Source organism: Nanorana parkeri, unplaced genomic scaffold, assembly GCF_000935625.1.
Source record: "Nanorana parkeri isolate BGI_ZX_2015 unplaced genomic scaffold, ASM93562v1 scaffold255, whole genome shotgun sequence".
Lineage (NCBI taxonomy): Eukaryota > Metazoa > Chordata > Amphibia > Anura > Dicroglossidae > Nanorana > Nanorana parkeri.
In genome coordinates, this window is record NW_017306523.1 from 120,015 (window position 1) to 141,968 (window position 21,954).

A 21,954-nucleotide genomic window follows, 5' to 3' on the forward strand; every position below is an offset into this window, starting at 1 on the left:
GGCTGTGCAACTCTTGGGTTGTCTGTGTGGATCTTGGGGGGCTGTGCAGCTCTCAGGGGGTGTGCGGCTCTCAGTGGTGATTGTGCTCTCAGTCTGATTGTGACCGTCCCGCATCGCACACCGAGGCGGCGATCCGGGACGGTCTGACTTTTTCTTAGAGGTGGCCCGAACCTGGGATCGCGTGCCAGCCGAGAGGGCCCCGTGTGCCCTCTCTGGCACGCGTGCCATAGGTTCGCCACCACTGATCTAGGACAACATAGCTGAACTGGAAAGTGAGCTGGATTGAAGAATTTCTCCAGTTCAGCTATTTGTCCTAGATTGTTCACTTCTCCTGCCTTCTCCAAACTCTTCACCCTTTTGTGAATAGCTCTGTCAGTGTTAAAATAACCTTCAAGTATCTATGTTAACGTCTCGGTGATCACACAGAGCAGACGAAGAACGGATGTTCTTCGTCTGCTCTACGGTGAGCTCCTATGCCGTGGTCACGGGTCCCCCAGAGGAGCGGGGGACCCCGAAAACTGCGGCGGGGGGTCGGACAGGATCGCTGCTGCACCTTTTATACAAGTGATCTAATCAGATCACTTGTATGAAAACGAGCAGCGGGTCCACACTATACGTTTAGCTCTGCTTGTCAGGAGCAGGGCTAAATGTACAAAAAAAGTACTCGCCCGGCGCACGAAACTGCATGTCCCAGGCGTCGGGAGAAAGGGATTCCCTCAGCTCTCATACATTCGCTCCATATGAATGAAACAACCAACTCACTGACTCACATTGTGAGAAGGAGCAGTAAAGTACAACCATCCCACAGTCCTGTGTGCATTATGGACAAAGTTGATGACTCTTTCCATGTATGAATGGAATTTTGTAAAAAAAAATTAAAAAAATGTAAAGCTGGCTCCAGTGTAAAGAAGACCTCCAGGGTTTTCTTTTGATCTGCAGTGTAAAGACAAGTCTGATGAGGTGTCTGGCACTTTAAGTAAAGCTGTACTAACATTAATATTTACACTTTTATTCATATCAGGAGGCAGATCTTTTGCTATACTTCCAGCCTGCTGTGGCCCTCATACACACATGGGCAAGGGGAGGTGCAGCTTCCATGTATGAGAGCCACAGCCAGACATTTGTACAGCGATATGTAAATATTAATGATAGTCCAGCATTCCTTAAACTGCCAGACACCTCATCAGACTTAGGGGTCTATTCACAAAGCTGCCGAGGGCAGCCGAGTGAATGACCGATCAGAAGTGAAGTGAGCCGAACACTGTTCGGCTATTCACTTCAGGCTGGTACGGCTGATTTCAGCTGTATATCGGCTGAAATCAGCCGTACATCGGCTTGCTTCGTGTGGCTTCGAAACAGCCGAACATGCTCAGCATGTTCGGCTGATCCGAAGTGCAGAAGGAGTTCGACTCAGCCGATCCAACATCTGGATCGGCTGAGCCGAACCTCCGGCAGGCTTCACACTGCTGTTCGGGCTATTATTTTTACACTGCAGAGTTGTAAAAAATGCTTTGAAATGTTTTTATCTGTACAATTTACTTGAAGTGTTAGTATAGCCAACATTTTTTTGGGGAAAGGATAGAGAACCTCAAGTGAACCTGTTGCTTTGCCGTGCATGGACAGTTCACAGTATGTCTAGGCAAAATAAAAAAATTATAGAGTTGTAATCAAAATTCATATGAATCCAACAATACCAGTATGACTGCAAACTGGTCAGTCTCTGTTTCAATGAAGCTGCTCCCTAATATAGCAATCTAGAACAGCAAAATGTAAAAAAAACAATATGATGGATGTTTATGTTGAAAGGATTTGCAGTTTTAAACGGTCGTAACCCCTATATCCAAAAAAGGAAAAATAACAAGCTGGATTTACACAAAGGAAAGTGAAAGGAAAGGGGTTTATATAAAGAGAGAAGTCTTCACAATACAGATAAAGATGAAGTCACTCATGTCCTCTGTCACCACAAGTCATTGTGAAAAACAATTTACATGAAGAAGCCATTTCATAGCCAACATTGCAATACCCAGAGCACACCTTTGGAATCAGAATTGTGCCTGGAACATAAAATACAGTGTGAGAAAGAACCCATTCGTGTTGCAGATGCTGGTTATAACTACTGCCTTTCCAACTACTACCATGGTTTGATTCCAGCAGGTTGTGGTAGTCTCCACCTATATAAATGGTGCCATTAATAGGACCGCACACTAGGTATGTTGTGTGCTAGATACACGGTAACGTGTGATTATCCCAATACTCAGGTGTGAATGGTACCTTGGTTCATTTGGTAAGTTTAAGGTAGTAAACAACTTGTGCAGGAGACTGGGAGTTCGACATATTTTCAAATGTTAATGCAACGTTACCTTTCTTTTCACAACTTTAAAACACAGAAAATGGCAACAGTCGCATGTGCAATAGTCTGGATACTCTAGTAAGTCAAAGAGGTCATTATTAAAGGGACATTAAATGTTCTTTGTTATCAATCAGCTCTCAATCCAGCCACTATACCCATCACATGTCTGTAAAAACCTCACACAGATCAGTTTTCTGCCTTCTAAATATTGTCTCCACACCCGTCTGTATAGTGGGGTTAGGGTAGCCCAAACTAACCCTGCAACTGCCAATACAATTCATCTAAAAGAGGCTTCACTCCTGAAAGAAGGGCACAACCATACCATGATGAAGCTTGGATTATTCCTGTTTCTCCAGCTGAAGGAAGGGATGCTGATCTCTGGAACATCTCCATGGAAAACTGTACAAGCACTGTGAGTGTGACCACTTAGGATCAGCCTTGGCTGAAGTAATTGCAGCAGCTACAACAGAGGAAAGAAATCCCTGTAAGCACGTGGACATTAAGAAGTGTCACATCATTCCACTAAAAAGTTTTCCTTCATTTCTAATTTTTTTTCTTCTACAGAATCTGCTGCTTTCAATGTTCTTGCTATTAATTTACTGGCTTACAATGCAATAAGAAAATGTGAATGTAAAACTCTGGTAACAAAATATGGTTTGTAAGGCTACCAACTGGTGTTCACACGTCCAAGGTATCTCCCTATTCTGATGACAGGATCTGGTGTAAAGTTCAGGTGGCTCCTTACCTTCAGGCAGTCCCTTGTTTTTGTTGGGCCTGTTAGCTGTTTTTTGGCTGCGTTGCCCAGCTTTAGGCTATTCCAAAGGTTGCAAAGTTACTGTGTCCCTCTCCATGGGCGAGAGAAAATTGGATTTTTGTACTTACTGTAAAATCCTTTTCATGGACACAGGTCCCACCCCTCTGTGTTCACAATCATGCTCTTGGTACTGCTTTGCTACCAAGTGAAGCGTGCTGGTTGTAGGAGAGGTTATATTTAGGGCTAGCCTACGATTGTTTTTATTGGCCAGTGTCTGGTAAGTACTTATGTTATCAAGACTTCGGTTTTAATTTGTTAATCATTTCAAAAACTGTAGATTTTTTTTTTTTTTTTTTCATTTCAAAATGATGGACTATAATGTGTAGATGCAAAGCGTACACAGGGGGTGAAGACATGACATTAGCACTGATGTCTGTCATACAAGCCTCTTTGATGCAGCAGGAAGCCAGACGTACAGCTCTCTTAGTACTTCCCAGAAGAGGTACATGCAGTATTTACAAGAAGGAACAACATAGGTACAGATTTCAGTAATAAAGGACTGGGCCACAAAAATATGGAGCCATCTGAAAATATATAAAGTAGAGGGCCCGGAGTTGAGCTTTAAGCATTTGTAGCTAAACATTACAATGATTCATATTAGTTTTTCCCCAAGTATTGCCACTACCGACTATATTGTCAAGGGTCATACACCAGGAGTATAGTTCACCAGGAGCTAGGGCTACACAAGCAAGTTTAAAACTTTGATACTGAGAGATTTGATCACCGTCTGGCACTTCCACGTCACTGAAAACAATGTAATGCTAAGGAAATCTTGTCATGTAGATGAATCTCTCATCACCTAAAGATTAATATCATCCATGGATCCCTTGTCTAACAAAGGAAGCCTTTAAGATATATTTCTTTTTTTGGTAGTGTTCATTCATATTATTTCATGTAACTGTAGCTTCTGTTATTGGTATAGGCACTTAATATGCTCTCACTTTATACATGTGGGTGCCATATAACCCCAATAATAACAATATCCGCAGCTATATTATCAACTCATGAAACATGTGATGTGTGTTGTCCTTTATTGCCAGTGACTCTAACCTTTGTAGAGGCATCCTGTGAAAGAACATCATATTTCTCTATAAACAGAACTTGCTTTTCCTCTGGAGTAGCAGAATCCTCGCCAGTACATTCGGAGTCACCTGTCCGGTACAACGGATAATGCTGAATAAAAACAAAAAAAGGATTTCATTATCAAATTCAGTATTGCCAGCTTTTTAATCCTGTGTACATGTATGTCAGCACCCATTGTAGCTCCTCTATATCACATTCAGACCTTTCTATCTAGGAAAGGTTTATATATTTGAACTAAAGTAAACTCTAGTATTTTCTTTTTTTAAATGGGTAACAAAAATTGAGTTCACTGAGCTATGCGTGTTGTCCATCCTGACCAACTAGATTCCTTTTTTAATGTTCCCAGATAATGAAAGATAAAACATAGCTAACCGCCACCGGAAAACCAAGCAGTGGGTAAGCATGGAGGAGGAAGACACCAATCCGGCCTTGGCTGGACTTCCCTGGCTATCTTCACCCATGCTGTCCTCTACTCGCTTGCACCCCACTATCGCACCCACACTCTTATTCTGTTCCACCCGGCCTATCTGAACTCCCACCCCTGATGCTCTTCTTCTAATCTACTTCTACTCCCATGCTCCCTCCTTTACCATCCCCCCTCCCCCCTCCTGTTCCTTTAGATACTGAGCACGGCAGGCCTCCTGTTCACATGAAACCACATATGCGATACAACTGACACATACAAGAGATGGAGTGCTCTAGCCTTGAGTCTTGCTCTCTTGCTATACACCATACTAAGCTCACGTTACACATGGCGCATGCTTTTAAATGTCATATAGATTGCAGTAGATACACCAGAGGTGCCTATGGTAGATATGTGTCGGACGTACTATTGGAACTGAGCAGCTCTGCTATGTGATGTCATGATAACTTCACTGTGACCGACGTTCACCCTATACCTCTGATGTCTGCAGATAATGTTATCGCGCTCCTGGGGCTATGCCTCTATGTACCCTTGTACCCTGTTTTTCTTTATGCAATAAAGCTGATTTTTGATTTTAAAAAAAACAAAAAACAAAAACATAGCTAACCACTCCAGGCAACAGCTTCATTTCACTTCCACTTCCTAGTCTTTACAATCAAACTGACCCTTTTTTTTTTCTAATTTGCTCTTACCAATGATTTTTTTCACTTTTTAACCACTTGAAGTCTGCAGTATTACACCCCCTTCCTGGCCAGGCCAGTTTACAATATTCAGTGCTGAGGTAATTTGACTGACATTTATTGTGTCATGCAACGCTGTACTGAAATGAATTTTATACCATTTTTTGGGGGGACGTAGAGATTTCTTTTGGTGGTATTTAATCGCCACTGGGGTTTTTATTTTTTTTACAGAAAAAGTACAGAAAATTATTTTTAAAAAATCTGTTTCCCTACGTTATGTTATAAAACATTTATTATTACCCAAATTTTTGGTAAAATATAAAAGACGTGGTCATGTCGGGTAAATAGACATCAAACATGTCAAGCTTTAAAATTGCGTGTGTCCGCAAAATCGCAAAAAACTACCACACCCAAAATTGGCCATAGGCGACGCTTCAAAAGCTGTTACTGCTCATCAGTTTAGTGTCATCAGTGATTGATAGCCCTAGAATTATTGCTCACACTCCGACATTCGCAGCGATATGTAACATGTGCGGTGCAATCGCCGTTTTCGTACGTAGGAGCACTCAACACATTTTTGTATGTGGAGGGCGGGGGACTTGGAAAAAAAGATTTGACTTTTACATTTTTATTTGTAATTTTAAATTTGTTATTGTCCCTTAACTTTATTGCTAACACATAGGGAGCTAACAATCCCCCTATATGATAGCCAATTTGCAGTGACAGGTCCTTTTTATGGAGTCATCAGGTGTCTTTAGGACCCCTGTCACCTAGGGACCCCCAGAGATCTGCTTCTCTCCAGCTTCTGTACCGGAGAGAGACGCTCCGTCTAGCAGCGGCCACAAGCGAGGTGGGGAGAGACGTTTAACAACGTCCACCCGCATCCAAGAAGGCGCTGTCCGGCCGTTTAATTACAATGGCCGGACAGCAGGTGGTTAAGACTTCCTGTGTCCCTCAATGGACAAAAGAGAAAGGATTTAAGGCAATACTACTGTACTTTTTTGTATACTAATCAATCCAAAAAATGTATTATTTGCAATATGACCCTGACCATTCCCTGTGATTTCTCACCTGCAGAAGAATGGGAGCAGTCGGAGGCAGCAGGTGAACTTTTCCACACTTCTTCACAAAATCTGTCTGATTTTTCTATCAAGAATAACATTTGTAATTTTTTATTTCATGCAAAACAGATGTAGCCAATGTCATAGAAAAGACATGTCAAGATTCTCTATTTGAAAGTTAATGATTCTAACAAAGATCCGAAATCATGTGTTTTAAACATAAAGTAACACAGACCAGAGATTTCCACAGACACAACATTAGAAATCCAAAGACGTTTTTGTTGCTTGTTACTGATGCCCACAAACATTTACACAAAAAATAGGCTTAAACTGTATTTAAAGCTGACCTCCGGTAAAAACACATTTTTGACAGTTACAATGTAAAAATAAATTACCTATAATGAGATGTGTCCCTTATCCGGATGCTGCTGCATTAGTTAAAACTTTCACTTTTATTAACCCCCATATCATTTTTTCAAACTGTAACTTTCAGAGCCAGAAATTTGGCACTCACATTATTGTTTGGGGTCAATGAAAGTAAAGGTTTGAACGTAGGGCCTGTTCACACCAGATACAGTGCGTTCCTTCCCGATTCTGGCCAGAACGCACTGCCTCGTATTGCGGCCGGCTCACTTTTTTTGTGGGGCAGGAGGGGGCGTGGCGGGCTATTGAAGTGAATGTCACCGTAGCCACGCTGTCCGGCCCCAATGCGATCGGCCGCACGGGATCGCAAGGCACATTATGCTTGCAACATTTTGATCGGACCGAACCACAGGCATAATGTGCCTTGCGATCCCATGTGGGCGATCGCATGGCGGCCGGACAGCGTGGCTATGGTGCCATTCACGCCACGCCCCCTCCTGAACACACCACAAGAAGGTGAGTCAGCCGTAATGCAATGTAGTGCGTTCTGGCCAGAATGGGGCAGGGACGCACTGCATCTGGTGTGAACGGGCCCTAGAAGAGCATGCAGAGATGGAACACCTCTCATTAGGGGTAACTTATTTTTACAATGTAACTATCAAAATAGTTTTTTTTTCCTGGAGTTCAACTTTAAATTGTAGTGTGTTGATCAGCTGTATAGAAAGTGTTTGACCCCTTGTGCTTGTACAGTCTGTTGTAGTATGCAATGGGAAATGTTCATATGTACATGTACCTATGTTACCTGGGTGCTAGCCACTGCCGTGTATGTATTGCTCACACAGACAACTGTTTTAAAGAAGCAACAAACAACATCTGAATATTTCCAGTTTTGCACAGTGGATACTTGAGGAGCCTATGCAAGCATTAAGAAACAATTTATATAAGGGCCTGTGTCAATGAGCTTGAGTGTATATCGAAGGCATCACTTTGACATTAGTTTGAGGCACTTCTGAGTTCATTCGGTATTCACTGGCAGGTGCATTTGACCTGTAGCTGACCTCCTTCGGACCTGCAACAAGCAGGCTTTGCCTTATTATAGTCTTGCATGGGAATGCAAAGCCCGTCCTAAGTCAACAAAAGCCCATTGACACAAGCTCCTATACAATTTGCCGAGTCATTTTCCTGTTCCACCATACAATATGGAATCTGTAAACAATATAAAAGAAAGGTATTGTTACACTTCAAATGATTCTATCAGAATGTGGAAGAGTGTTTCCCTAAAGGGGAAAATATGATAGATCTTACTTTTCTGGAACAAGACAGCTGTCGAGAAACTTGAAAAATATGATCCTCTTCTGCTCTACAAATCACACAGCCATCGCCCTCCAGAGCAACACTATTCACCAGGACAAAACTGAAAGAAAAGAGTCCCTGATAAAGGAGTGCTTTATCATTACTTATCTTCCTGCTATTGAGTCCAGCCTTTGGGTCATGTTCACAGTATGTTGGCATTAAGCTGGGTATACAGAAGTAGATTTTTTTAGTTCAGCTGAATGAGAAAATCTAACAGATTCCATCATCTGCGCTACACAGCGTGGACGAAGGACTCTCCCACTGCCTAAAAAGTGGCTGCATCTGTTTGTATGCAGGTGCTGGTTCGCTGATCATTTTCCGCTCGCAGCTTCGATTTTTCAATTGAAGGATGTTGCGTGGAAGGTGGCAGACAGGGCAACCAAACCATATTTCGGGCAGTTCATGAACCAGTTAAGAATTGGCTGAAATTCGCTCAGTGTGCAGCCAGCTTTAGTTTGCCAACTGGATGTACAGGCAAGCTCCAACAACTCTCACACTACAGGGTCTTTAGGGCTAGTTCACAACTGGCACTGTTACACTAATGCATATCCATTAAAGGAGAATTATGGGGAGAGTGAAATACACTTATCCCCATACATAGGGCTAATGTATGACACTCCTGCTGTCACACGCCAGCTCTATTGATCGAGAACTGAACGATCACAAACCGCTAATCGCTCAGCTAATGATCTTCTCCCTACAGCGTGACTGTCGGTCATCCCGCAAGGATTCTCCCCCCTCTGTTCCTGCAGCGCTGACTGGAGGGAGCGACGGGGGCGGGCACGGCTGGCTATAGAGAGGCAGAGCCAGATGTCAATCAGGCAGCAGGGTAATACCAGACAACATTGTTGGGATCTTTCCTGGCTGCACCGCGGCTCTGCGCTGTCAGCATGTTGAGTTTTGGGCCACAAAAAGAGAACTATGGCCAAAAAAGGTTTAGCCATAGTTCTCTTAACAACCGTTTTGATGTATGTGTGTTTTACACTTGTATTTTTTGTTTTTTCATTATGCAAAGTGATGGAGACATATTTAAAGAAAGTTTTTATTTGTGGAGCAGTTCCATTAAAATGCACAATACTTGTACCCCCTAATGGTTTCCTGTGAATCCTCCCACATCCCTCATAGCTCTGCTTCCAGTTTTCCCCAGTACATCCCTATGCATCATCTCGTATCTTGAGATCTAAATATACATCCTGGGGGAAATGTTATCCTATGTTATTGATATGGTTTTTTTGCAGTTATCCAGATCTATGTTTCAGTATGTCTGGCATTATGCTCGACTGTAAACAGTTTTTTAAACAACTATTTTTTGTGAATCTGTTTCAAAGCGTATTACCTGCCAGCAACAAGCACTTCCTGTTGCAGGTTGACAACATTAAGCCACTACCTCAGTTAACAGAAATCTTGTCAGCCTGCCATCAGAGCTCTTCAGTTGACCGTTGGGCTGCCTATCAGATAGCCATGATACTCTTGAACTGTATACTGTATATAATGAGCCATGATGCCAAACACACTGAAAATAGAGTTAGGGTTTACATACACTTAGGGACTCATGTACAAACCTTCCACCCAGCATAAAACTGGGCGAATGCCGCAACATCTGCCCAGCTTTACGCTGGATGGAAGGTTCATACAGGAGCCCCTTTAACTGCCAGGCTATGCAACACAAAACCAAAAGTTACCAACACTCCCCCACCACCTGATCTGTCACCAGATCACTAGAGACAGGGAAAAAAAACTTGGTAATGCTGGATATAACAACCATGACATTTGCTCAGGCAGCTCTCTGTTTTGGCTCTGAAAAAGTAAAGGTGTGCATGGAATTTGCAGGGCACTCCAGTAACACACTGGGTGGCAGGGAAATGCTGGAAGAACAGAAACCTTGAGGTGACTGCTACACAGCCTGGCAGTGTAACTAAATATGTAACAAGTACGAGTGTATTCACAATATGATTCCTACACGAGTTCATACACTTACTTTATTCCTTTACGAGTCACTACTTTTTCCGAAGTAACATTAAACACCTTCTCAAATCTTTTTAGTTTCTGTTCAGTCATTCTGTGGAAGGGGGAGAAAAATTAGTTATGATCAGATCAGATTGTGTACCAGGAAAGTCACTGCACTCCTCTCCAAAATTTGTGTAAGCCGGGGTGCTGCGCTTGGTTGCGTGTGATCCACCTTTTAATTGGTCTTTAGGTTGTGTGGAAATGTGAAAATATCACAAACTAAATACAGTGCCAGTGATCAAATCCTAATTGCGGCTGTATAATGAAAATACAAGTCGAAAAAAGGAGGTAAATGTGTTCGTGAATAAATATTAAATGTTATTAAATAGTAAGTTAACAATGTAAATATCGCAAGATATGTGTAGCATATGTAAATAAATAAAATATTGTCGTGTGGAAACAAGTATTATTGTGAATAATATATATATATATATATCTGGTTGAAAAATGTGTAAACGGGTGAATTATTCCATCTGGCAAAAAATAAAAATATGAATAAAATGGAATAAAAACTATTTGTATGGCCAGTCAAAAGCTACAAGCCAAAGTGCACAAATTTCTTATAAAAACACATCTACTGATATAAAAGGTGAATAAAATATAGTGTGTTAGAGGTGTATGATCGGGGATTATGAGCAGCAAGATACTATTTTCCTCCGAGCAGCATTGGAAGTCAAGTGTCTTTTACTTATAGTTCTATTGATGAGTCCGCAGAGGGAAAAGGGAGTGCTCCGTTTCCTCGCTGACACCCTGGGAAGAGGTTCTACACAGGTTGCATATGCTGTTTTACCAACGGAAGTTTGTAAGTGCAATCATTTTAAACTTTTTAAATAAAGGATCTTGCATCTGCACTTAAATCCTGTTTTTTCTTCTATGGTCGGTCCCCCCCTCATTTCCTGGCTGATCTCTCCGGAGGGTTCTCCATCTATACTGGAGGCTGTCCAAACACCGCATGAGAGGAAGTGCAGCCTGACGGCAGGAGAGGGCAGAGAGACTATTATTGAAGAAATTTTCCCTCTGCGGACTCATCAATAGAACTATAAGTAAAAGACACTTGACTTCCAATGCTGCTCGGAGGAAAATAGTATCTTGCTGCTCATAATCCCCGATCATACACCTCTAACACACTATATTTTATTTACCTTTTATATCAGTAGATGTGTTTTTATAAGAAATTTGTGCACTTTGGCTTGTAGCTTTTGACTGGCCATACAATTAGTTTTTATTCCATTTTATTCATATTTTTATTTTTATTTTTTGCCAGATGGAATAATTCACCCGTTTACACATTTTTCAACCAGATTATATATATTTTTTTTTTTATTTTTTTTTTTTATTATTCACAATAATACTTGTTTCCACACGACAATATTTTATTTATTTACATATGCTACACATATCTTGCGATATTTACATTGTTAACTTACTATTTAATAACATTTAATATTTATTCACGAACACATTTACCTCCTTTTTTCGACTTGTATTTTCATTATACAGCCGCAATTAGGATTTGATCACTGGCACTGTATTTAGTTTGTGATATTTTCACATTTCCACACAACCTAAAGACCAATTAAAAGGTGGATCACACGCAACCAAGCGCAGCACCCCGGCTTACACTTGATCACGTTGATAGATATTGCTGCAGCTGGTTCATTTCTGTAAATTTATCTAGCGCAACTACCCTGGTTACCCTCTCCAAAATTTGTTTGGTTCTCTGATGTTCTAAAATAGCTTAATTATTACATCTCTGATCCAAGCTCCCCTACCAGGTAAATGTCTGGTAAAGTAATCAAACATAATTGGACATGCAGATTATACTGAAAATATTTTACCAGTTATCCATGTGGCTTCTTGCCAGTATTTAGGCCTTAATGGGCAAATTGTGATCAGACCGCGATTTCGACTAGAGGAAGCCACGACCGATGCGGAGTTCGCGAACGGAAGCAAACTTTTGCTGAACTTCCTGTTCACTAACCGAATTGTTCGCGAACAGAAGCGTTAGTAACGCCATGCACATCAGGCAGGTATTATCTGAGGTACAGAACTCAAGGTTGATTGTTGCTAAACATTCACGTGCTAGGGCCAATTTACACCAACCGCTGTGCTAAACGCACAGTAGCTGGCGTGCGGTGCCCGAAACAGTACCAGTGTACCAATCCCGACGAATTGCACCGTGTACTTTTTTTATTTCATAAGTGACAAGTGACATTTCATTTAGTTCTATGGACACAACGGGGTACGGGGCAGTTGTTTCCAGTGTCGTATCCCCCTGTGCTGAAAAAAAGTATTACAAGTTATACTTCTTTTCAGTGCACGCGATGATAACACGGTGGTGTGAACTGAGCCCGTCTGTGACAAGTCAAATTGCCTTGTCTTGCATTGGGACTGCGCTGGAAACATCGGCCAGCACAGCCCCAACGAGTATGGTGTGAATCAGCCGTTAAAGTGGAGATCTCAGTAACTTTACAAGCCTGCATTATTACGTTCCTGATATGTGCACCTTTTTTTCATTTAAAAGCAATCCTTAAATTTCAGTTGGTGTCTTTGCCAAGGATGAGATAATGTCAGTCTGCTGCAGGCAGGTGGAAGCAGTCTCAGGCCAGGTTCACACCTGGGCGATACGTGACCGCGCGACAATCGTGTACGGAGTCGCACACCACCGCTGATCACACTGGCTTTTTCTTACGGCACCCTAGTCGTGCCAGGCAGATCCCGAGGTTTCCCACATCGCAATTGCACACGATCGCGGTTAAAAAAGAAAAGTGCGGTGCAAAAAAAATGTACATGTACCTTTTTTCAGTGGATTACCGCGCGGATGTAACACCGTTGAAATCGTGCAGCAACCGCAAACAATTGCGCGGCCCGGAGATCTCCTGTGTCTGCACCAGCACTCAGTTTCATTTTCCCCAGTGATCAACACTGACTGCAACACTGTAACTTTGTTGCAGGTGAGTGGCTGAAGTAGGGCCTGATCTATGTCAGATATTAGTGAGCACAGACAAAAACTGCATAGACACCATGATTAACATACTTGAACTGAAATTGACAACATCTGACAAAGCTTTGTTCTAAGGCCAGTTCTGTACTAAATAGGAGTGTGTGAAAGTTTGAAGATTTTGATAAAATGAGATATTCTTCCAGAAATTTCCCAGTAGAGGACACAGTAATTCCAGCACAGGTGGTTATATGCCCTACGTAATTAGAGGTATTTTGTGAAGCTGCTAATATAGCCAGCTTGTGACCTGTTCCCTCCCCTTCCCCAAAATAGTGTTGCTTGTCATATAAATATTTATTTATATGACTCGCTGCCCGGCTTCCTGATTTGTCTGGAAGCTGGCCAATCAGGAAGCTGGGCACCGAGTAATGACACGATTGGCCAGAAAGCCGGCTCCATGCTCTCTCGTCACCTAGTGACGAAAAGCATGGAGACGGCTTCCCTGCTAATTGGAAAGCCAGGGGGTGAGTCTTTACAAACGGCCTGGCTTCCTGGCTAATCAGGAAGCCAGGTGGCGGGTCATTACACGCCGCCTGGCTTCCTTAATGACTTCCGGTATCGGTATTCAGTATCGGTGAGTACCGGAAAAAAATAACGGTACTCGATACCGAAAAACCGGTATCGATGCATCCCTATTGTATATATCCAGTTGTAAATATGGTTAAATATTACGTTTTATTTTAAAATATTATATGACATAACAAATGTACCTGAAATACTCACTCATAATGGAATCCAACATCATGATTTCCCACAACAACTATTAGCTCTGTTTGAGGAGGATGTCTGAACATAGACTGAAAACGAGAAACATCATTATCCCATGCCTGCAAGGAAATTACAAACAGTAGTCACAATATGTCAACCAGAAAAAAAAAGCTTTCTTGCCATCAAAGAAGAAATTCTCCTGCTCCAACACTTCTAGCTTAGATCACATGGTTTCTAGCTACCAAACATTATAGTCTGCAGATTCTAACATTTTCCAAAAAGAAATACACTATACACCCTATCAGTAAACCTTGCAGTGAAATAAATGAAGCACAAAAGGCACGAAAGGAAGCACAGCTTGAATATATAAGCAAATGTGACTGTCTGCATGTACAGTACATACAGTATATAACTACAAACTATACAGAGATAAATGTTTTATATCTCTAGATCTAATGTTCTAATGAGATTAGATTGTCCTAAAACCAGATCCTACATTTCTACCAAAACCCCAGACACCATTACATCCAGAAATCCTCTTCCCTTGTACAAATCAGTAAGCAAAATGCTTTAATCTTAACCTAGTAACGCGAGAAATTTGCAGTTTATGAAAATGGATAACTACTTGATTCTTTTCTGGAGCAGCTAAAAGTGTCTAAAACATCCAGCTCGGACACTAAAAATCACGAATTGAAATTATACAGATTCATTTAAAACTTTTAGATATATCGCTAATCAATAACATACATAAACACAGATAATATGCATGAATAATGTTTACTTATCCTATGATATTCGGTTAGAATAGAAGATGATGCGTATGGGTATACTTTATTGTAATTTAAACAAAGAACCATAAATCTGACTGCACTCTGTACTAGCTCATTAGAGCCAATGATATATTAGCAGATTATTTGATGTACATATTCTAATAAACATTAGTATTTGGAAAGTTCATACTCAATATAGACACATTCAGACGTTGCTGGATGAATATGTATCAAATTAAATTTCTCTTCCACAACATCGGAACAGTTTACTTGTATTGTAGTGGAACCTGATACTCAGTTTTACTTTCTTGGGCTTATAAAGGAAAGGTTTTCACAGGAAGAGCTGTTTATTTGTGGTATGCTCCACCATTTCCAAGTCCAAGTTTCTAAGTTGACATGGAATCTACCGGGCAAGCTGCATTTGAACTTAAAATAAATCTATGTGGCTAGAAAGCCAAGGCTGCCAGCCAGATCCTGACTTTACTACCTGGTAAGTCACCTACTTAGGAAAACATGCAGTTTGTGAAGTCTGAAAAATCTGAACTGCCAGCTTGTCTTAAGTCAGTGATTCAACAGGTAGAAGAACCAGAATAGCAATAACCCTCAACCCCTAAAACAAGTAAATAATGACAGCTCCCATACTGCATATATCTGACAGGTTCCCCAACAACTTCTATAATTTGCTAACCTGGATAAATAACTAAGTATCTGCTGTTCTCCGTGTATATGACCCTGACTCTGGCTGACTGATCTCCTGGTTCATGACTCCGGCTTTTTTTTTTCCGTTCATTCTGCTCTCAGTGTTCCTTGACCTGGTTCGGCTGACTACCTGCTTTGGCATCTGACCTCTGGCTTGGCATCGACAACGTCCTGGACTTCCTCCATTGTTTTTTGTAATTATTTTTGTTATTTTCAATAAACTCCTTTTATTTTTAACCTGCACTTTAGTTTCTGTCTGGTTTCTTGGTTCCCTAACAGCAGCATGATTTCATCATTTCGCTGATAGAGAACATAAAAAATGCAGAAGCGCACTACCAAGTAGTGACTGAGCAGGAGAAAATAATCGAATGAGACTTACCATGGTGTGGGTAATAGCGCGTTGTCAGCGGTGAGGTCTGGATGAAGGGTTGCTGGTGGTGGTGGGCAGGCTAATGTGTAAATCGTTGGTGCTGGAAAGACTAAGATGTCAAAAGGGGAACTGGGTCCGACGTTTAATGTGGCTGGGATCTGAGGGGGCGGCTCGGGTTTGGGAGAAAAAATTTTTTTGGCTGTTTAAAACGTGCTAGCTGCTGGTGGATGTGTACCTGAGATCTGTGTTTGTGTGTGTGTGGGGGAGATGCGGTGAACATTTGAAGCTGTCAGGCCGGGATTGTCCGGGGGAAACCACTAGTGCGGAAGCTAGCTTGGAGGTGGATGTTGAGGTCGGGTTGGGACTACCCCGCTCGAGGGCACGAGCGGCACGCCCGAAGCAGCGAGCGATGCCTCAGTGGGGTACAACGGGTGGGAACGAGTGGCGGAGGTGGTGGGTACACCTCAGGGGCAGCGCTGTAATAGAGGACATTTCTTCCAACTTTTTTTTTTGATTTCATCATTTCCAAGCCCACAGCTGACTAATTGGACAAAGAAGCAGCAACCCACAGATAAGTCATTAACTCTGCTCACTGTTCTGTCTTCTTCTATCAGCACACCTCCATGTAGTAGAGCCCAATGATCTCCTAGTGCCAACCCTTCATTGATAATGTATCAAGGTAAATTCAGGTGTTTAAGCTAGTTATATGTAAAATAATTTTAACATGAAACTAAAGCCACTGCAGGCCCCCAGAGCAATAGCTATAATATGCAAATATGCATGCATACTTACCCATTAGTTAGGCCTCTCACTGAAAGTCCCACAGTCCATCCGTTACCATCTTCTTCTAGACTTTTTCTGGCCAGGCATCTTCTCTCTTTAGTGAGTGGGTGAGAACTAATATTGTAACTCTTGCACATGTGTGCCGTAATTACATTGTCCTGGCACCTAGTCCCATTCTAGTTATCTTACAGATGCAATGAATGGGCCAAGAGAGTACACAGCACTAAGTATGTCCCACAGGCATCGTACACAAAACAAGTTGCTAGCAGACAAGTAAAGCGGTTTTCTTGGCCAGAAAAGACTTTACCTGCTAGCATTTTTTCCTCTGTTTAGTTCTGTTAAAGAATTGCAAGAACTGCAAGGGTTAAGTGTTTGTTTTGGTTTAGGGAGGAAAATAACAAAGTTATACTCGCCCGATCTCCCAAGTCGGCCGGCTGTTACAGCACTTCCTCCTGCAGAGATGGTATGTCTCTCGGCGTCCTCGTGTCCTATCCACAGTGGCGGAACTACCGCCGGTGCCGCCGCACCAGGGCCTGAGGCTGTGGGTGGGCCCAGTGGGGTCCGGTCCTGGGCACCCCCACAGCCTCAGTGGGGTCCGGTCCTGCAATATGGGGCAATGCAGGGTCCCGGTGTTAGAACACCGGGGCCCCGCACTGCCGACGGGCTTCCCAGTGAGGGGGCGATCTTACTTCATGTCATTAGACATGTGGATTATAATGGGGAATATTGCACTGTAATGTTCCCTATTATAATCTATAACTCTGTTGTGTACTGCTATTTCATGTAATTAGACAGATTGATTTTTGTTTCCCTTCCTAGACCAAAATGAGCCGTTACCCTTGCAGAGCAGGGGTAGCCCCACTGCAAGGCTTAATAAAAAGTTTGTCAGGAGTTCTTCTTTAACTATATTTAGGACAATACAGATCTGCATGAAATCATGTTTTTAATGTCTGCCTGAAATGTAGCTTTAGCCTTACAAATAAAAAGCTCACCTTAGAGTTACTCCATTTGCCTTCGTCGAATAGATCACCAAGGATGAAAACGATATCTGGCTGCAGGAGCCAAAGTGCACTTTGATAAGCTCTTTCCATTTGCCATTCCCTAAATCAATAAACAAGAAGTATGGAAAATTAAACAGACATAGCACACTAAAACATTTTCTTAGAATACAAAAAAAAATATACAAGAAATTGAACAAAGTACATTTCACTGCAGTAGCTTTCAAGTGGAGTTCCGTAATTAAGAAGTGCAGTCTGCCAGTTCTCTCTGTGTTCAGGAGTAACTGAAGGTTTGTTGCTCTCCATCTGGTCTCAAAGTGTTTGTATGTCAAAAATAAGCTCCAAAAAGGTGCACAACTGGCTTGACTTGAATGAAATGTCTTGATTGTCCATCCTTTCACAACCAAATGTTACCTTAAAATGAAGGATATATGGCTAGTACCGTAAAATTCACTTAGGATTCTTCATAAGTACACCAAAAGTTACCACAATGTTTTTGTTTCCTTGAAGCCTGTGCCAAGAGAAATGTGGAAGCTGCATTGCCCGACTGTCAAGCTGTTCTAATGGTTTCAAGATTTGCAGAGTTAACAACAAGCATGCAAACAAACAATACGTTTTGTGTTCACTGGCTGAATGTATGATCAGCCACTTCAAAAAAGAATTAGGAATAACTGCCAGACAACTAGCATTCTCATGGGGAGGTTAGTGATGGCAGCTCTGTTTGTCTCGACATAGGTTCAACCACTGGAGTTGATGCTACCCACCTGATACTCGAACACAAGTTCAGAAAACCCTTAAAAGAAACGTCTTTCATTCACTGCAGGAATCATTCTCTCTAATCCACTGCAGTCAGAAACCAGAAAGCACCCCACAGAATTACTAGTAATCAACTTCCTGAAACCCATGCTATGTACCTTCCTCCCTCTCGCTTTGCTTCCTGTATCACAAATAACATTTAAACTTCCACGGCTGGGTTTATTCTGAATGGCTTCTATGGGAAACTTAAAGAAGAACACTGGGGAAATAATGTTATTAACCCTTGCAGTGGGGCTACCCCCACACTGCAAGGGTTAATTGCTTGTTTGTGTCTAGCTGCTCACCCGATGCTCCCCGTGTGTGTTGTAAAGTAGCCACCGCTCCAGGCTCACTGCCGTGATGGACTACAATCTCATGTTTAGTTTACTAATTTGTATTGAGATTGTAGTCCATCACAGGAGTGAGCTTGGAGCGGTGACTACTTTACAACACATACAGGTACTATGGGGAACAAAAGAAGCCACTCCACAGAAGGAAGGACAGTGTCAGCACCAATTCAGAGATGATTTGAGGATCTACAGCCAAATGATGCACAAATAAGATATAGTTTTGTTAATAGTTAATGTACTTGAATGTATTTTTTAAGTTTAACTTAAAGTTTAACTCCTAAGTTTAGTGTCAGCCGAGTGATACACAAATAAGATACATTGCTGTTAAGTGTTGTGATACTTGAATGTATTTTTAAAGTGTAACTCCTGAGTTAAGTGTCATTTTAATAATTCCGCTCCGATGTTGATAGATAAATGAAGGGCTCCTAGGGTTTTAATAGGTAAGCCAATAATGAAGATTAGTGGCCTTCTTCTGAAATAACGCTTGCTGGTGTTCGTATTGGCAAAAAGCTGAATACAGTTCAAATACATATTTCTATTGTCTTAACTTCCAAAAGATGTATAATTCTATTCCCCCAGTTTTCTAATCGAGATACCCCATTCCAGATACTGATCACTTACTTTTTTTTTTACTACAGTCAATACAGCTTGGTCAAGAGTGTGACTGGATAGTGAAGGAGCAGAAACTTACTACAGTCATAACAATACAGCTTGGTCAAGACTGTGATTGGATAGTGAAGGAGCAGAAACTTACTACAGTCATAGCAATACAGCGTGGTCAAGACTGTGATTGGATAGTGAAGGAGCAGAAGCTTACTACAGTCATAGCAATACAGCTTGTTCAAGACTGTGATTGGATAGTGAAGGAGCAGAAGCTTACTACAGTCATAGCAATACAGCTTGGTCAAGACTGCGATTGGATAGTGAAGGAGCAGAAGCTTACTACAGTCATAGCAATACAGCGTGGTCAAGACTGTGATTGGATAGTGAAGGAGCAGAAGCTTACTACAGTCATAGCAATACAGCTTGGTCAAGACTGCGATTGGATAGTGAAGGAGCAGAAGCTTACTACAGCCATAGCAATACAGCGTGGTCAAGACTGTGATTGGATAGTGAAGGAGCAGAAGCTTACTACAGTCATAACAATACAGCTTGTTCAAGACTGTGATTGGTTAGTGAAGGAGCAGAAGCTTACTGCAGTCATAGCAATACAGCTTGTTCAAGACTGTGATTGGATAGTGAAGGAGCAGAAGCTTACTACAGTCATAGCAATACAGCGTGGTCAAGACTGTGATTGGATAGTGAAGGAGCAGAAGCTTACTACAGTCATAGCAATACAGCTTGGTCAAGACTGCGATTGGATAGTGAAGGAGCAGAAGCTTACTACAGCCATAGCAATACAGCGTGGTCAAGACTGTGATTGGATAGTGAAGGAGCAGAAGCTTACTGCAGTCATAGCAATACAGCTTGGTCAAGACTGTGATTGGATAGTGAAGGAGCAGAAGCTTACTACAGTCATAACAATACAGCTTGTTCAAGACTGTGATTGGATAGTGAAGGAGCAGAAGCTTACTGCAGTCATAGCAATACAGCTTGTTCAAGACTGTGATTGGATAGTGAAGGAGCAGAAGCTTACTACAGTCATAGCAATACAGCGTGGTCAAGACTGTGATTGGATAGTGAAGGAGCAGAAGCTTACTACAGTCATAGCAATACAGCTTGGTCAAGACTGCGATTGGATAGTGAAGGAGCAGAAGCTTACTACAGCCATAGCAATACAGCGTGGTCAAGACTGTGATTGGATAGTGAAGGAGCAGAAGCTTACTGCAGTCATAGCAATACAGCTTGGTCAAGACTGTGATTGGATAGTGAAGGAGCAGAAGCTTACTACAGTCATAGCAATACAGCGTGGTCAAGACTGTGATTGGATAGTGAAGGAGCAGAAGCTTACTACAGTCGTAGCAATACAGCGTGGTCAAGACTGTGATTGGATAGTGAAGGAGCAGAAGCTTACTAATGATGTCATCTCAGTGCTCTCTCCTCCAATCAGCATATTAAGTTGGGTGCACAGCATTGAGCAATTCAGTGAAGCCGCATTTTGAAAGAATTTAACTGATGCCCCTTCCTCTGCCAGTTTGATTTCTCTTATATCTGCCAATAAGTAAACTTTAGTGCAAGTGTAATGGATTTAATGTATAATCCTATTCATATCAACCCCCAACGTCAAGCTGCCCTTGCTTGCATGCAACTGTTCAGCATGATTGTTTCATGTCCCTCGTGCTGCCTTACCTTCTTAGTTTGTCAAGCCAATGACCCCTTATTTCACCCAGAAGATGAGTGTCCGATAAAAACATTGCCTTCAGAGGTGTTGAAGTGTGGGCATTAGAGGAACTCTTCGGGTCTGGCCAGGAACATTGAAATAGAACAAAATAGTAAACCAAAAACTCGCAGAATAAAACAACTAGAAAAATGAACGTCAGAAATTTCAGCAGGAAGACGCCTCTGTTAAGAAGGAAATTCTTCTCTGTACCAAACCCACGTTTCTGCTTGGCCATGTGTGCAAAATTCAGATAGCTGAATGAAGAGCGCAGCATCCATTAGCATGACTCTGATTTTCCAGCGACCGGATCAAAATGCTTGCATCTTACCTGCTAAAAGAAACAGAACGTAACATGACTGGCTATCAGCTAAAACTATATAGACTAGAATGTGTGTATAATTAATATAATATATATATATATTTATTTTTATTTTACAAACCCTTGACTTAGTTTTACATGGTTTCTATAAAACATTGTACCTTACCATTGAATGGTGCAGAATTCCCATGCTAAAATGAACAAATAAGGGATTTTTATATTTACCATAAATGTATTTCTTGGTTTATTAGGTGACACAGGCTCAGGAGTAATTCAGAGACAACTGGGTTATACTGCTGCCTACAGAAGGAATTGGACAATGGCCTGTAAGGTATAACCCCTTCTACTCACATCATGCATCAGTGTGGTAGAAAAGCAATATTAGGAGTTGATCTCAATGTCCTTTACTGAACTCCAAGAAATTGATTTTACAAGAAGTACAAAAATCCTGTCATTCATTGATGGACACAGGATCAAAAGTAATTAAGAGACAACTGGGAAGTAGTCCAACTGATGGGTTAGCAACAGCAACAAAACCTAAAAGCCCACATAAAATTGTGATTGGGGGCACACTGCAGCTCAAAGAGCTGCCTGAATGATATGCTTGTATCAGCTGCGGCCTAAACATTCAGCTGGTAAAACTTAGAAAATACATGAACAGAAGACCAGGTGGTGGCCTTGCAACTCTGAGGAACAGTTGTCTGAT

At 41.7% G+C, this 21,954-nt stretch overlaps 1 protein-coding gene across 2 annotated transcripts in view; it reads right to left on the bottom strand.

The window, feature by feature from the left end:
* MPPE1 (metallophosphoesterase 1) overlaps window positions 1-21,259 on the bottom strand; it is a 32,765-nt gene extending 11,506 nt beyond the window's left edge. For both annotated transcript variants that reach the window (XR_001941252.1, XM_018556858.1), the window contains exons 1-8: window positions 20,899-21,259; window positions 17,459-17,567; window positions 13,860-13,963; window positions 10,107-10,187; window positions 8,081-8,189; window positions 6,423-6,497; window positions 4,215-4,337; window positions 2,673-2,810 (exon numbers count right to left, since the gene is read on the bottom strand). Coding sequence is in view for 1 of the 2 variants with exons in the window: in XM_018556858.1 (XP_018412360.1) it covers window positions 2,673-2,810; window positions 4,215-4,337; window positions 6,423-6,497; window positions 8,081-8,189; window positions 10,107-10,187; window positions 13,860-13,963; window positions 17,459-17,567; window positions 20,899-21,203 (1,044 nt within the window). In the remaining variant the exon portion in view is untranslated. The remainder of the gene's footprint in view (window positions 1-2,672; window positions 2,811-4,214; window positions 4,338-6,422; window positions 6,498-8,080; window positions 8,190-10,106; window positions 10,188-13,859; window positions 13,964-17,458; window positions 17,568-20,898) is intronic.
* Window positions 21,260-21,954: the final 695 nt, after the last annotated feature.